This window comes from Cervus canadensis, chromosome 1 (assembly GCF_019320065.1).
Source record: "Cervus canadensis isolate Bull #8, Minnesota chromosome 1, ASM1932006v1, whole genome shotgun sequence".
Lineage (NCBI taxonomy): Eukaryota > Metazoa > Chordata > Mammalia > Artiodactyla > Cervidae > Cervus > Cervus canadensis.
The window spans coordinates 36,144,449-36,161,138 of NC_057386.1; the positions used below are offsets into that span (position 1 = coordinate 36,144,449).

The 16,690-nt window shown below is 48.0% G+C and overlaps 1 protein-coding gene across 2 annotated transcripts in view; it reads left to right on the top strand.

The window, feature by feature from the left end:
- The window catches only part of TRPV1 (transient receptor potential cation channel subfamily V member 1), a 28,925-nt gene extending 12,580 nt beyond the window's left edge, over positions 1-16,345 (top strand). For both annotated transcript variants that reach the window (XM_043477847.1, XM_043477857.1), the window contains 8 exons: positions 341-436; positions 1,977-2,047; positions 3,548-3,713; positions 4,144-4,210; positions 5,964-6,286; positions 7,582-7,709; positions 8,658-8,773; positions 15,430-16,345. In XM_043477847.1, coding sequence (XP_043333782.1) covers positions 341-436; positions 1,977-2,047; positions 3,548-3,713; positions 4,144-4,210; positions 5,964-6,286; positions 7,582-7,709; positions 8,658-8,773; positions 15,430-15,602 — 1,140 coding nt within the window. In that variant the 3' untranslated portion in view covers positions 15,603-16,345. The remainder of the gene's footprint in view (positions 1-340; positions 437-1,976; positions 2,048-3,547; positions 3,714-4,143; positions 4,211-5,963; positions 6,287-7,581; positions 7,710-8,657; positions 8,774-15,429) is intronic.
- Positions 16,346-16,690: the final 345 nt, after the last annotated feature.

A 16,690-nucleotide genomic window follows, 5' to 3' on the forward strand; every position in this document is an offset into this window, starting at 1 on the left:
CAATGTGTCTGTAAGGGGGCTTCCAGCTATGCCAGCACTGTCCTCCTCGCCAGGCAGAGCTCTAGACTAGAGCATCATCCCAGAGACAGCACAGGACATCAAGGATGCTCCTCTCACCACCTGGAGGCTTTCCTCTTACCACTTGGGAATCAGGTCCTGTCTCCTTGCAGGTGTCCCCATAGTAATGCATTGTCTTTGTTTGGGTCTCTCCTGATGCAGACTAAGCCTCTCCGGAAAGGGGTGGGTCTTAATCACAAGGCTTTGCACCTGGTAAATGTTGGTTGAATGAATGAATGAGTGAGTGAGTGAGTGGAATCATTAATCTCTTTGTCCTTTGCAGCCTCCCTTTAAGCCGAAACACACTGTAGCGGACTATTTCCGAGTCACTGGAGAGATTATTTCTGTGGCAGGTGGTATCTACTTTTTTTTCCGAGGGGTAAGCATTCCTTCCCACACTGTGAGTTTCCATTATCACCTAAACAAAAAACCAAGAGACTCATTCAGTGCTCACCACTGTTTTAAAAACCTTTTTATATTGTATTGGGGGTGTATCTGATTAACAATGTGAGAGTTTCAGGTGAATAGGGAAGAGATTCAGCCATACATATACATGTATCCATTCTCCCCCGAACTCCCCTCCCATCCAGGCTTCCGCATAACATTGAGCAGAGTTCCCTGTGCTATACAGTAGGTCGCTATTGTTTATCCATTTTAAATATAGCAGTGGCTCCCCCACTTTTTAATTCATCAACCATGTAATGGCCCTGCTTGAGAAACTTAGAGATGCATAGGTTAAGATGAGGACCCTCAGGCATTTACGGCTGGGGAGGGGGTACTGTTATGCCCAGTGTATCCCCCTGCAGACGCAGGTCAGTCACACTTGAAGACAGGCAGTCAGGGCTGTCCACTGAGTGTAATATTTAATTACAGAGGTAGAGTGCAAGTCTCTTTAAGAGACAGGACAGTGACTGGTAGCTGTTTAATTAATTGAAACAGTCCATTAAAGCTCAGAATAATGAAATATGTATATACTGGAACCATTTTATTATTTATTTTTAAAAGACCCCCCTTTTTTTTGGCCACGCCATGTGGCTTGCGGGATGTTAGTTCCCTGACCGGGGATCAAACCTGTGTCCCCTGCAGTGGAAGCATAAAGTCCTAACCACTGGACCACCAGGGAAGTCCCCGGAATCATTTTAACTAAAATCCCCAAACATGCATATTCCTGGGCCATTCTTCGAATACATGTGAGACCACTGTTTCATGTACAAAGGATTCTGAATGCAGAATTTGAGATTATTATGATTTTTTCCCCTTAATCTTTTTGATCTAAGCCACACCCTGTTTTTTAGTAACTCACCTTTAAGGAGTCTTTCCTAATCATTGGACTCCGCCTTCACAGAAACAACCATATTTATTTTCACATTCATGGTTTATATTATTGTAAAATACGAAACTGCAGTAGCAAGTGCAGTGGGTAAAAAAGCATTCTTGGTAAACAGGATTAACCACTGGGAGGGCATGGAATGTGTGAGTGTCCTGGAGAGGAGCAATCACCATGGGCATCAGGCAAAATGTTTTCAGAGAGTGAAGAGCACTGGTTTATCCGCTGAGTTCAGTGGAGGCTGGTTAAAGAACTTTTACTTTAATTCAAACTTAGTTAGAAAAAGCACAAATTAGAAAGGAGGGGAAAAAAATCGCCCAATCCCATCTTTCAAGCATGGCAATTGATACTATTTTGGTGGTTTTCCTTCCCATCTTAACTTCTAGATACAGTTGTAATTTTACTCTATTTAATAAAATTCTCCTGACGGAGTCATACAACATTACCTCATTAGCCTGACCCAGGCTGTTCCACTGTCTTCATTATCTTTGTTTTGCTGCACTTCCATGGTACATCAAGGTGCTGTTTAGAAAACATTCTGGTTGCTCAGTGTTTAACCTTTCCTGAGATCTTATTCTCTGTTTATCTGCAGATTCAGTATTTCCTGCAAAGGCGGCCGTCACTGAAGACCTTGTTTGTGGACAGCTATAGTGAGATGCTTTTGTAAGTGATACTGACTCTTATGCCTCGGTAGCAGACAGCATCTTTTGGCCATGAGACCTGGGATGACAGCAGTCAGCTCATTCTCACTCATTCTCTCACATACACTGGGCTTGGAACCTAGTAGGGCTTCACAAACATGTTGAATGAATGATGGAAGGCACCCAGTAAACCTTTGCTGGGTGAGTGAATACCGAGAGTCCACTCTGCACCAAGTATATTCCAGGTACTAGGGAATGACCAACCTGTTCCCCAGCCTCCTGTGGTCTACAGTCAGAGTTAGATGTACCCTTGTTCGTTTTTTCCATCTTTTTATCCATCTATCTGGGAAGGGATCATTGAGCAGACCCTGTCTGGGATTACCCAGGTGTCCTCTAAGCCTGTCCAGGCCTCTGATAGGCAGCCAGCACCTGACTGAGGAGCAGAAAGGACACCTTCCCTGGCTCTGCTCCTGAGTTTGAGAATGTGATCTGCAGACTCCACCTGTGGTTTTTTGGGAGCGCACAGCCTGTTCTCACGGGCCTAGGCCTCCTAGATTCTCTGAGGTCCGTGAGGTTACTGTTCCCAGGAACTGGATAGGGAGGTAGTTGGAGCTAAAGCCCTGTTTTTCAGCCTGTTTTCTTTGTTGCTTTTAGATTCCTTTTCTTTTTTTCCTAATTGCTCCTCCCATGAAATCGCTTACCACAGATATACTGTATATCTGTTTATGTACTGTATTTATTTATTTATTTACTTTTGGTTGCGTTGGGTCCTGCTGCGTTCAGGCTTTCTCTAGTTGCAGCGAGCAGGGGCTACTCTCTAGCTGTGGTGCAAGGTCTCTCGTTATAGTGGTTTCTCTTGTGGCAGAGCACAGGCTCTAGGCGTGTGGGCTTCAGTAGTTGCAGCACACGTGCTTAGTTGCCCCGTGGCATCTGGGATCTAGTTCCCTGACCAGCGATCGAACCCCTGAGCCTGCATTGGCAGGTGGATTCTTAACTATTGGACCACCAGGGAAGTATTGTCTTTATATCTGTGGATTGTGTGTGAAGAGAATAAGATTTTGCACATCCACCCCTCCTCTTATCCCCCCACTGGCACCCGGAACTGATTTTTGCCTCTTTGGGACAATATCAGTCCCACTGAGACTCATGAGCTAAAGGAGGTAGGATGGCCATCCCCTCTCCCACCTCCCCCTGTGGCCTTTGAGGGGAGGTCCTGGCATCTTGGGGCTTCCCAGGTGGCGCTAGTGGTAAAGAACCCACCTGCCAATGCAGGAGATGTAAGAGACGCATGTTTGATTGCTGGGTCGGGAAGATTCCCCTGGAGGAGGACATAGCAACTCACTCCAGTATTCTTGCCTGGGGAACCCCCATGGACAGAAGAGCCTGGTGGGCTACAGAGCTGAACGTGTTCTCAAAGAGCTGAACACGACTAAAGGGACCTAACATGCATGCACGCCAGGCATCTGGGCTCTTGTCTGTGAGGGCGCGGCTGTGGACAGGGCCTGCTGTCCCTCCTCCTCAGCTTCATGCAGTCGCTGTTCATGCTGGCGACCGTGGTGTTGTACTTCTGCCGCTGCAAGGAGTACGTGGCCTCCATGGTGTTCTCCCTGGCCATGGGCTGGACCAACATGCTCTACTACACCCGCGGCTTCCAGCAGATGGGCATCTATGCCGTCATGATCGAGAAGGTGGGTGCCAGTGCCCCAGGGCTCCTCCGCAGAGCCTGATTACCTCCAAGGGGTGTGGGACCCGGCCCCACAAACTCCATCCATCCTCTCTGCATTGTCTGGGAAGGTCCTGCTTTAAGACCCACTTTCCCAGAGAATTCCCCAACAATCAGGCAATCTGGCCTTGACCCAGGGTTGGGGGATCCCTTGAAACTTGACCCCCACCCCCCACCTGCCAGGCTCCCTCTCCCACCAGAAAAAGGCCAATGTGGGGCACTGTGGTAAGTCCCTCATGACTCTTGAGCTGAAAACCACCGAAGCAAACCTAGCTGTCTGTCCTCTGATACCACTTGGGCTCAAGAAAGACCCCCCAGGCTGACACAGCCCTAGCACTTGCCTTGGCCTCTCCTGGGCCTGGAGGAGGGTCTGACAAGGCCACTCTCTCCTGCAGATGATCCTCAGAGACCTGTGTCGCTTCATGTTTGTTTACGTCGTGTTCCTGTTCGGGTTTTCCACAGGTAACCGGTGTGGTCAGGGCTGGTGGGAGGCCAGGGCTCCTGCTGACCTCGGCTTCCTGAGGACTCTGCAGGGTTGTGTGGGGAGAGGCCCACTGGGGTGTGTGTCTGCAGGTGACAGAGCAGATGGACAAGGAGCACACTGAAATAATAGTAGTAGGAGAACCTGGAAATTGATTCATAAAAGATTTTAGGTCACTTTAGAGGTGTAAAGTGCTGCTTGCCTGTGGTATAGTTGCATCTTGACTCAAAAAAGTTTTTTTAATTGATTTGTTTTAATTGGAGGAGAATTACTTTATAGTATTGTGATGGTTTTTGCCATATATCAGTATGAATTGGCCATAGACTTACATGTGTCCCCGCCCTCCTGAACCTCCCTCCCCACCCTAGTCACAAGATGTCTGTACTCTTTGCCCAGATTCCCCTACTTGTTTTACCACATTTAAAAAGTCACTTTCTCTTCCCACTACACACACATACACACACCACACACACGTACACACACCACACACACGTACATAGTGTAAGCTTAGTCGCTCAGTCGTGTCCGACTCTGCGACCCCATGGACTGTAGCCCACCAGGCTCCTCGGTTCATGGGGATTCTTCAGGCAAGGATACTCGAGTGGGTTGCCATGCCCTCTTCCAGGTAATCTTCCCAACCCAGGGATCAAACCCAAGTGTCCTGCATTGCAGGCAGATTCTTTACCGTCTAAGCCACAAGGAAAGACCAAGAATAATGAACTGGGCATCCTATCCCTTCTCCAGGGGATCTTTCCAACCTAGGAATCAAACTGGGGTCTCCTGCATTGCAGGCGGATACATACTACACTGTACTTATAAAAAAAAACAGAATTGCAGATATGATCAGTCCTTTACCACTAAATACTTCAGCGTGTATTTCCTGAAAATGAGAACATTCTCTTGCATAAACACAGCATAATGATCAAAATCAGGAAATTAACATCAATACTGGACTATTAGCTAATCTTCCAGCCTTCTTCAGATTTCACTAATTGTCCTAATAATGTCTTTTATAGAAAGGAAAATCCCAGATAACACATTACATTCACTTGTCAAGCCTGTTTAGTCTCCTTCACTCTGGAGCAGTTTCCTTAATCTTTCCTTCTCTTTTGTGACCTTCACATTTTTATTGAGTAAACGGCAGTTTTTTTAGTGTCTCTTGGTTCGGGTCTGGCTGAGGTTCCTTTGGCTTCCCTGGTGGCTCAGAGGTTAAAGTGTCTGCCTGCAATGCAGGAGACCTGGGTTTGATCCCTGGGTCAGGAAGATCCCCTGGAGGAGGACATGGCAACCCACTCCAGTATTCTTGCCTGGAGAATCCCATGGACAGAGGATGCCCATTATGTCCCTTCACAGTTAGATTCAGGTGCGCATTTTTGGTCAAAATATCAAGGAAGGAATGTATGTTTTCCTTATATCAAGTGTCCCATGATGTCTGTCTGTCCCTTTCTAGAAATGCTAACTTTGTGGTTTTTTAAATTAATTCCTTTATTTTGGGCTGTGCTGGGTCTTCATTGCTACACACGGGCTCTCTCTAGTTGCAACGAGCAGATTATGACGAACTGATAGTTCTGAAGAAGGGAGTACCTTTTTTTTTTTCCCTTTAAATTCACACAAAGACGCCACATGGCCTAGCCAGAGTTCCTGCTGTGGACCCTCTTGGGGAGGTGGGTGGGCGGGTTGGGGACCCTGGGGTCTTAGGCTTCCATCTGGCCACACGTTCCCCGTGCCCTCCAGCGGTGGTGACACTGATTGAGGATGGAAAGAATGACTCTGTGCCGGCTGAGTCGTCACCACACAGGTGGCGAGGGCCTGGCTGCCGGTCGGCCCACAGCTCCTACAACAGCCTGTACTCCACGTGTCTGGAGCTGTTCAAGTTCACCATCGGCATGGGGGACCTGGAGTTCACCGAGAACTATGACTTCAAGGCTGTCTTCATCATCCTGTTGCTGGCCTACGTGATTCTCACGTACATCCTCCTGCTCAACATGCTGATCGCCCTCATGGGCGAGACGGTCAACAAGATCGCTCAAGAGAGCAAGAACATCTGGAAGCTGCAGGTGGGTTGCAGCACCAGGGGGTCAGCTGCTCTGGCTGCTGCTCAACACAGCTGGGTGCATGGGAGACACTTTGGGGAGGGGGCAGACAGCCCAGCCAGACCGGGTGCTCGGGCAGCAGCCTCCCCCTCCGTTGTCTCCCCTCTGGCTCCCCCCACAGGGGTGCTTGCCCGGGGTCTCCAGCGGGTGTTCGTAAACTCCATGTCTATGGAGCTGGGCAGTCCCTGGGAGGAAGAGACAGAGGCTTCAGCCCCATGGGGTGCCTGTCGCAGAGGATCTCGGTGTCGATTGGGAACCAGAAGCCAGACTCTGGGAGCAGCTAAGATGGGATGGGCCCTGAGAGCTGTATTTTTTTTTTTTTTTTTGACTGTGCCGGGTCTTAGTTGCTGCACACAGCATGCAGGCTGTTAGTTGTGGCATGTGGGATCTAGTTCCCTGACCAGGGATTGAACCTGGACCACACGAATTGAGAGCGCAGAGTCTTAGCCACTGGACCACTAAGGAAGTCGCCTGACAACTGCATTTTTGAGCTGCCTAGTCCACCTCTGCCTTCCCAACTAATAATAAAAGCATCATTCTTACTAGGTAGCACTGGCTCTACACCAGGTACTGTTCTAAGTGTCTTACTTACAAGCCGTCTTTAATCCTATAACACTGCTATTGAGAGGGCACTCTCACTATCCCCGATTTTGGATGAAGGCACTGGTTTCCCAGGTGGTGCAGTGGTAAAGAATCCACCTGCCAGTGCAGGAGATGGAGGAGATGTGGGTTCGATCCCTGGGTCGGGAAGATCTCCTGGAGTAGGAAATGGCAACCCACTCCAGCATTCTTGCCTGGAGAATCCCATGGACAGAGGAACCTGGCGGGCTATATGGGGGACCCCATGGGGGTTGCAAAAAGGGTCAGACACGACTTAGTGACTAAACAACAATAACAATAACAGAGGCATGGAGAAGTTAGCTATCTGTCTCCAAGGCAACCAGTAAGCAGCCCAGCCAGGACTCAGCCCTGGGAAGTCTCACCCTCGAGGCTCTGCTCATAAGTGCTACATTATGTTGCCCTTTGTTGAGCTCCTCTGGGAAGGGTCTGGGGTTGGCTGCGTCTGTGCAGGTCTGAGCACCATCCACGGAGTGTGCACCTATTGGGCTGTGAAGACCAAGCCTGGTGTGGAGGGTACTGGACGTCCATCCTGGAGGCACAGGGACCCGAGAGACCCTGAAGACACTGATCTTGGCACGGGCAGCCGGGGTGGCCCCTGGATGATCCCTCCACCCTCTGCCTTTCGTGTCTTCCTGCAGAGAGCCATCACCATCCTAGACACGGAGAAGAGCTTCCTCAAGTGTATGCGGAAGGCCTTTCGCTCAGGCAAGCTGCTGCAGGTGGGGTACACACCTGATGGCAAGGATGACTACAGGTGGTGTTTCAGGTAATTTCTGAGGCAGGGATCAAAGCTTGGGGGATTCGGGGCTCAGCTGAGGATATGGGGACCCAGCCAGAGCTAGCTATGAGGACAGAGATCTGCCTCGGTGCTCACCTGTGGGCGTGGGGACCCACCCAGAACCAGCTGTAGGTACAAGGGCCATTCTGGGGCTTAGCATTAACCTGGGGGAACCACCTAGAGTCACCTGTGGGAACAGAAGCCTTCCTTAGGGTCTCTTGGGACCAGTCATGGTCCCCTGTACCCACAGCCAACCCCAGGGCAGCCAGCTATAGGTACAGGGGCTGCCCTGGGGTTGGCTGTGGGTACAGGGGACCCATCATAGATTCCAAACTGTGGGACCCACCTAGCCATCAGAGTCAGAACAAGGAATCCAGTCTTTAAAGTCCCTGGGCCCTAAGGTGTAGTCAGAGGACACATCTTCAGAGGTGGTGTCCAAAAGGCAGGCCCCCTCCTCCCCGGAATTCCCTGGGAGTTCAAGTGGTTGGGACTCTGTTCTTGCTGCCGCGGGCCCAGATTCCATCCCTAGTCAGGAAACTAAGATCCCGTAAACTGCTTGGTGTGGCCGGCTTCCCAGGTGGCGCTAGTGGTAAAGAACCTGCCTGCCAAGGCAGGAAACACCAGAGACGTGGGTTTGGCCTCTGGGTCGGGAGGATCCTCTGGAGGAGGGTTTGGCAACAGCTCCAGTATTCTTGCCTGGAGAATCCCATGGACGGAGGAGCCTGGTGAGCTACCGTCCACTGGCTTGAGAAGAGTCGGACATTGACTTAGCACGTACGCCCTTGGCAAAAGCAAACACAAAAGGCAGGCCCCTCCGGGCCCTCCTCTTACCAGCTGTGTCTCCCCGCCTTGGTCTGCGCCCTGGTCTGCTGGGGCGCTGGGACCGCGGGTCTGTGGATCGCTAGCTCCCTGCTGCCCCATCTCCTCCCCCTGCAGGGTGGACGAGGTGAACTGGACCACCTGGAACACCAACGTGGGCATCATCAACGAAGACCCGGGCAACTGTGAGGGCATCAAACGCACCCTGAGCTTCTCCCTGCGGTCAAGCCGAGGTAAGGCGCAAGAGGAAGGGGGGCAGGTGAAGCCTGGGGGCCCCCACCCCCTGGAGCAGCCTCAGGGGTCAGCCACCCGCACACTCGGTCACAGGCGCTCACGCATGCCTGCACAGCCCACAGCTCCACGGCCCCGTACCTGCTGGCTCTGCCAGGGACCCTGGTCATCAGTGGCCCAGGGGAGGCTGTCAGCCCACATCCAGCCTCCTGTGAGCTGCCCTGTCTCCTCCCTCCCGATTCTCACTCCCAGCGTCTGCACTCAGCAACGCGAGGCTTACGGACACAAACGGGGACCCTCACCTGGCTCACAGGCAGGCAGGCAGGCAGAGGAGGGAAGAGTTGGGAGCAGAGGAGCCCTGTGGAAAACCACCACCAGAAACCAGCCCTTTAACCCGTTAACGGTAAACGTTTTAAGAGTAGACATGAAATGAAAGGTCCAGGGGAAGATACTCACCTAAAAGTGAGGCAAACCTAGTCTCTTACATTGGACACGTTTTGAGTTATAATTACAACCCTGCACTAATTCTTTTAGCTTTTTAAAAAAAATTGTGATAAAATATATATAACATGAAATTTGCCATTTTAACCATTTTTTTTCAAAGCATACAGTTTGGTGGTATTGATTATATCCACGATGTTGGGTAAGCATCACCCTTATCTATTTCCTAAACGTTTTCAAGATTCCAAACAGACATTCTGTACCATTCAACAATTAATCCCATTTCCCCCTCCTCCCAGTTCCTAGTAACCTCTAACCTACTTTCTGTCTCTAGGAGTTTTCCTATTCTGAGTACTTCATATGAGAGGAATTACACAATGCTTGTCCTTTTGTGTCTGACTCAATAGCTCTCCATTGTATGTGTATACTGTATTTTATTTATCCATTCATCTGTTCACTGACATTAGAATTGTTTCCATCTTTTTGACTGGTGTGAATAATGCTGTGAACGCTAGTGTACAAGATTCTTCTTGATTCTCTGCTTTCCAGTCTTTGGGATGGTAGTGGAATTGCAGGATATATGTTAATTTTATGTTTAACTTTTTTGAGGAACTGCCAAACTGTTTTCCAAAGCGGTTGAATCATTTTACCTTCCCACCAGCAATGTACCAGGGTTCCACATCCTCACCTACAACTTGTTATTTCCTGTTTTTGTTTTGATTATAGCCATCCTAACATGTGTGAAGTAGTTTCTCACTGATTTCCATTTCCATCACGACTAATGATTTTGAACATCTTTTCATGTGCTTCAGTTCAGTTCAGTCACTTATTTGCGACTGACATTTATAGATATTCCTTGGAGGAATGCCTATTCAAGCTCTTTGCCCACTAAAAAAAATTTTTTTTTAATTTTTGAGTTATAGGAGTTCTTTGTATCTGCCAAATGTAATAATTTATCGGATATATAATTTGCCAATATCTTTTCTATGCTGTGAATTGCCCTTTGATGTACAAAAGCTTTTATTTTGATGAAGCCCAATGTATCTATATTTAAAAATTAATTAACTGGAGAATAATTGCTTTACAATATTGTGTTAGTTTCTGCCATATAACAGTGAGGATCAGCAATCAGTACACACCCAATTGATCTATTATTTTCTTTGGTTACTTGTTCTTTTGGTGTTACATCCAAGAAATCACTGTCAAATCCAGTCCGATGTCAGGAAGATTGTTTCCTCTGGCTTGTTTTTTTCTTTTAGAGAGTTTTCTAATTTTAGCTCCCTACCATTTTTTCTATATCTTTTCTTTTTTAAAAATTAATTTTTAAATTTTAATTGGAGGATAATTGCTTTCCAGTGTGGTGTTGGTTTGTGCCGTACACCACCACCAATCAGCCATAAGTATACGTATATTCTTTCCCTCTTGCGCCTCCTTCCTACCCACTTCCTACCATTTTTAAGTTGCCTTTTTCTTGAGTCAGCATGTTCTTGGTTTCTGAAAACCTTGGGCTGTTTCCCAGAGTTCTGACTATGTTGGTTCTAAAGTTTCTGCCTTTAAAAAAATGTTTTTGTGGCAGCATGCATGTTTGGAGCTGTCTACTTTGCCATTTTGCTGATGTCGCTAATTTTGTTTTTATTGTTGCTAATTCTTAAATGAACAAAGAATGAATCAAATGTTGATAGTTTTTTTTTTTCTTTTTTTGGTTCACTGGGGGAAAGGCATGATTTTTCAGGCAAACTTGCCTGATAACATGATACTGCAGGTTTTAGATTTGCTATTGCTTCATAGTGAAGCTCATTTTTTTCTATTTTACAAACTTAAAAAAAAAATGTCCTTTATTAAGATGCAATTTGCATTCAATAAAATGCACACATTTTATGCATACACTTTGATAAGTTTTGACAATTCTCTGGAGGAAGAAATGGCAACCCACTCCAGTATTCTTGCCTGGGAAATCCCATGGACAGAGGAGCCTGGAGGGCTACAGTCCATGGGGTCTCAAAGAATTGGACAGGACGTAGCAATTAACCACCACCACACACTCAGGCAACCACTACCTCACTCAAGACACAGACTGTTTCCATCACTCCAGAAAGGCCTTCATGCCCCTTAGTGGTCAATTCCACCCTCCTCATCCCAGGTAACTACCTAATTTCGATCACTATAGATCAGCTTTTGTTTACCTGAAAATGTTAATTCCCTCTTCATGTTTGAAGGATATTTCCCCAGATACAGAATTCTAGGTTAATAGGTTTTTGTCACTTTTTAATTGTATATCTTAATTTAATTTTTTTAAAATTATTTTTTGGCTGTGCCACAGGGCGTATGGGATCTTAGTTCCCCAACCAGGGATTGAACCCATACCCCCTGCAGTGGAAGCCCAGAGTCTTAACAACTGCACCTCCAGGGAAGTCCCCTTTGGTTGCTGGTTTTAATTTCAGTACTTAAACTATGATTTTCCGCTGTCTCTGGCCTCTGTTGTTTCTGATGAAAAATCACCCATTATTTGCACGGCTATAGTGCGTCTGAACTGCGTCTCCCTTCAGTCCCTCAACTGCTTTCAAAGTATTCTCTTCATCTTTGGTTTTCAGCAGTTTGACTAAAATGTGCTTAGGCGTGCTTTTCTTTGGTTTTATCTTGCTTGTGGTTTGTGGAGATTCTTGGATCTGTACATCAATATGTTTCATCAAATTTTGGAGACTATATACACTTTGCTTTATTTTCCCTGTGTTCTTGTTTTACAGGCACGTTGGACCATTTGATATTGTCCTGTGGGCTTCTGAGACTTTGTTCATTTTCCCTCAAGTTTGATCATTTCTACTAATCTGTCTCCAAGTTCATTGACCCTTTCCTTAGTCATTTCCAAACTGCTATTAAGCCTATCCAGTGAATGGACTATTTAGTTCTGGAATTTCTATTTGATTCTTTTAAAAAATAGCTTCCATTTCTCTCCTGGGTTTCCTTAGCTGTTCCTTCATTAAGATTATGTTTTCCTGGAACTTGACTCCATTCTTCCAATGCAAGAAACACAGGCTTGATCTCTGTTTAGGTACTAGGATCCCAAATGTTGCATGATTTGACCAGGAAAAAAAAAAAGAAAGATTGCTTTCATTTGGTTCTTTGAATGTATTTATAATAGCTGCTTTTGATTCTCCACCTACTAAATCTGCTAAATCCAACATTTGGGCCATCTTGGGGTTAGTTTCTATTGACTGGTGTTTTCTTGACTGTGAGTCACATTTTCCTGTTTCTTGTATGTCTAGTAACTTTTAATTGTATACTGGGCGTTGTAATAATATGTTGTAGAGACTTTTGATTGAATTTTCATTCTAGCTGGCAGTTCAGTTACTGATGAATCACTTTGAACTTGTGTGTGTTTAGCTTTAACATTTAATCATGGTAAATCTGTGGAAATGTCAAGGTGTTTACCAATCCCATCAAACTTGTGGGACTCAACCTCCAGACTCTTTCCACTGTGGATCTTGTCAGCGCTTGACTTTAGGTTTTTGTAAGGTGGGTCTCTCTCTCTCTCTCTCTCTTTTTTTTTCTTTTTGTTCTTGGCTGAGCTTCTGGGCAGGTAGGATCTTAGTTCCCTGACCAGGGGTCAAACCCATGCCCCCTGCATTGGAAGTATGGAATCTTAACCACTAGACCTCCAGGGAAGTTAGGGTGGGTCATGAGTAGACCTTATTCTAGTGTGTATAGAATAGATAGGGCATTTCTGGTATTTTAGCTTGATCCTCGGAGTAGAAAAAGGGTGTAAGGAGGCCCCTCCCCTGGTTGGGCTGGATCTCCAATATCCTTCAGTACTGCTCAGATTCTGATGTTTCTGTCCCACTTTCAACCCCACAACAGTCACTCTCAGATAAGATTGTGCAAGTATACTAACTCTGAGCCAAGGACTTGAAGGGAACCCCGTCCCAAAGACTTCTGGACCTCTACCCCACAGCTCCCTTCTTCCTCTCCTCCTGCACCCTGTCCCAGGGATTCTAGCTGCTTTAGCTGCTCAAAACTCTGCCCTCTTCTTCCTTAGCTCAGAGGCACTTCCACACTCTGCTGAGACTCCAGCTCATGGCACTGTAGTCTGAGAACTTGTCCCTAAACAGTACTTTAGGGCGATCACGGGGTTCACCTTGTGAATTTCACTTCTCTCAGCAATTGCAGCTTCTCAGTCTGTGGTCTTATGCCTGAAGACATTTGCTGCATGTATTTTGTCCTGTTTTACAGTTGTTTACAGCAGGATAGCTGGCCATCAGAGCTAGATGTGGAAATCTATTTTATTAAGAGGCTTTCTTTTGGAAAACTGCTCAAGGGCTTCATCAGTTTTCCCAAGGGCCTCCTTCAGTCCTCTATACTTCCCGCTGCCCACCCCGAGTTTCATTAGAAGCATTACCTGTGTCATGTCAGAATACTTATTGATGCTCTCTTTTCCAGTTGTTAACTGGTCCAGCTTCACCACAGAGCCATTCAGAGATGGCTTTGCATGTGATATGAGCAGTTTTCTGACATTGCTCTTATTGATTTCATGAAACCACCACCTTTGACAAGATTTGCTGTTTTGCTTTGCAGTTGTGTTTGCATGACATTGCTGACTGCTTACAGCATTGGTCATTCACTGTGCTATTAATAAAGCCATTGGCCCAGTGGCAGGGATACACACACAACTCATGTTACTTGGGGTGCGGCTTGGAGATGGTTAGAGGTTCCCTGGTTTCACACATATGATTAACTAGGGAGCATTTCCTGAAGATTTTGCTTTCCTAAACAACTTTGTAACAGTGGAAACTCCCGTAATGAATAGTGAGATCATTTAATAACGAGGAACTCTCCCCACCCACTTAGCCCATGTGATTGGGAAGGGGTGGGGGAATGCATCAGAGAAAGGGCAGGGGAGATAGTGGTCAGTGGCTGAGCCAGGGAGAGCATGTGAGGGGGGTCTCGGCATCAGGACTGAGGGAAGCAGGTGCTAGGAGCCCCACGCCTTCTTTGAGGGCCCAGGAACTGGAGCTGGGCCAAATAGTCTCTGAGGTTGAGTATCCCCAAACAGCCAGACAGCCAGGCAGGAAGGAGGTGTCTCAATGAGCACCTGGCCTGTCTCCCCATGGAGCCCCCCTGCTTCTATGCCTTCCCTAAAACCTCCTCCAGCCATCTACTTGGTATCAGACGGGGCTTGGGGAGCAGGCCAGGGTCAGCCTGTGGGCCCAGGGGAAACCCAGGACCTGGAGAATTCAGCTGGGCCCAGCTTCCCATATTCCTGATGCCTTTGAGACATGGCCAGGACAGGACACCAGCGGAGGGGAATGAACTGTGGCCTGAGGGTAGAAGGTGTGATTTAGGCTGGTATTCTAGAGAGATCAGACCCGAGAGGGCCAGCCGAAGGGCTTGGCTGACGGGGGCTCTGGCAAGTGGGAGGAGAGCTTGTATAGCTGTCGCTCTCGGCTGTCACTTCTCTGAGGGTCACCCTGCGGCGGGCGGGGGGCGGCTGGAGATCCCAATGATGGTGACAATGGGGTCCTCCTCAGGGCCTTCCTGGGATTTCAGGCCACACATGAGAGCCCACGTCAAGGCCCAGTGTCATATGGTTCCCTTGGCATTGTTCCCAATCCGCTGTGCACTGGTGGGGTCTGGGCCCCAGATCCTGACTCTCTGGCTGTGTCCATCCCCCTGCAGCTGATCTGGTGTGGAGCCGCTCCAGGGGCAGCCCCAGTGCCGCTCTCCCTCCCACGTGGGCAGGGAGGAAACAGAGGCTGAGAGTAGCAAGCCCCGGACTCTCCTGGGGCCACAAGCAAGTCAGGGTGGAGTGGAGGAGAGGAATTTAGGAGCTACCTGAGCTGAGGCTCCTGGAGCAGCTGAGGGAAGAGGAAACGGCCCCCATCCCTGTGTCCTGGAAGCACTGAGGTGCCTACACCCCACTTTATCTAGAGGGTGGTAATGCCAAAAAACTCTTTGGTCACTTTGCTGCCTCCAAGGCAGTATTAGACTTCCCTGGTGGCTCAGCGGTAAAGAATCCATGCAATGCAGGAGACACAGGTTCCATCCCTGGGTCAGGAAGATCCCCTGGAGAAGGAAATGGCAATCCACTCCAGTATTTTTGCCTGGCAAATCCCGTGGACAGAGGAGCCTCGTGGGCTACAGTCCATGAGGTCGTTAAGAGTCAGATACGACCAAAGCGACTAAACAACAACAAAGGCAGTAATAGTGTTTCATCATCATTCAGTTGCAGGGAGGAACTGGAAGAACTTTGCCCTGGTTCCCCTCTTAAGAGATGCAAGCACTCGAGAAAGGCACCCTGCCCAGCCTGAAGAAGTTCACCTGAGGCACTTCGCAGGGTCCCTCAAGCCCGAAGATGCTGAGATCATCAAAGATTCTGCTGCTTTAGGGGAGAAGTGAGGGGCTGCACAGGGTGCTCTCCACCCCATGGGCCTTGGGTACCCCACTGCCACTGGTGATGGGCAGGTAGGGGCCTCTAGGGATGTCTCAGCAGCCTGCCCTCCAGCGTCGCCTCCCAGCCTTTACTGGACCACATGGGACAAGCTGTAGGAGGTGTTGCTGGATGCCCAGGAAGAGTCATCCAATCTTCGCTGTCCCCAACTGCATCTCCGAAGACAAAAGGATCTCGCTTTCTAGTGTTAACTGACTTTATCAAACACACCAATGAGAAGTCTCCACATGCACGTATGCAATGCCCCTTCGATTTTCTATTCCTGGGAGGGAAAGGCAGCGAACCCCAGGGAAACACCTTAGAGAACAAAATGCTTCCTTTGAGATAAAATGCTGAAGCACCTGTCTATATCGTGCTTAGTATCTCCTCTGTCCAGAGTGGTCTGGGATGGTGATGGTCGCTCAGTTGGAGAAGGTGGGGGAACCTGGCCCCCTTCCCAGCTCTGCCAGAATCAGGTGTTTCTGGAGTGACTCCCTCCTTCTATGTAATGCATCATAGTTCCAAAAATATGAGGTCTACTGCTGTTCAAATAAAAGTATGGGACCATGTCCCAAAACCATGTGGCAAGAATTTTTTTTTACTAATCTTCCATCTATGGTGGCCATAGTCCCTGCTTTCCTGCAGTGGTACCTATTTCCATCTCCACTCAACTTGCCATCCATCAGATAAATACATTAATAAACATATATGTCATATCAAGTGTGAACTTCGTGTCAGTCATTGGGCCAGTGTAGCTCTTTGGTTCCATGTGGTCTGTGTGTGCATGTGTGTGTGTACCCATGTGCATGCATGTACAACCCTGTATGTCTAGGACCCTCTGGTCACGCTTTAGTTGTTACCTCTGGGTGAGGGCACTCCTCCTACCATAGTTAGCAAACTGTGGGCCATGGGCCAAATTGGGCCTTCCACCTGTTTCAGTAAACTTTAAAAAATTTTTTTTGGCCAGTGCCCTGCAGCACGTGGGACCCTAGTTCCCTGACCAGGGATCAAACCCATATTCCTTGCTTTGAAAACATGGAGTCTTAACCACTGGAGC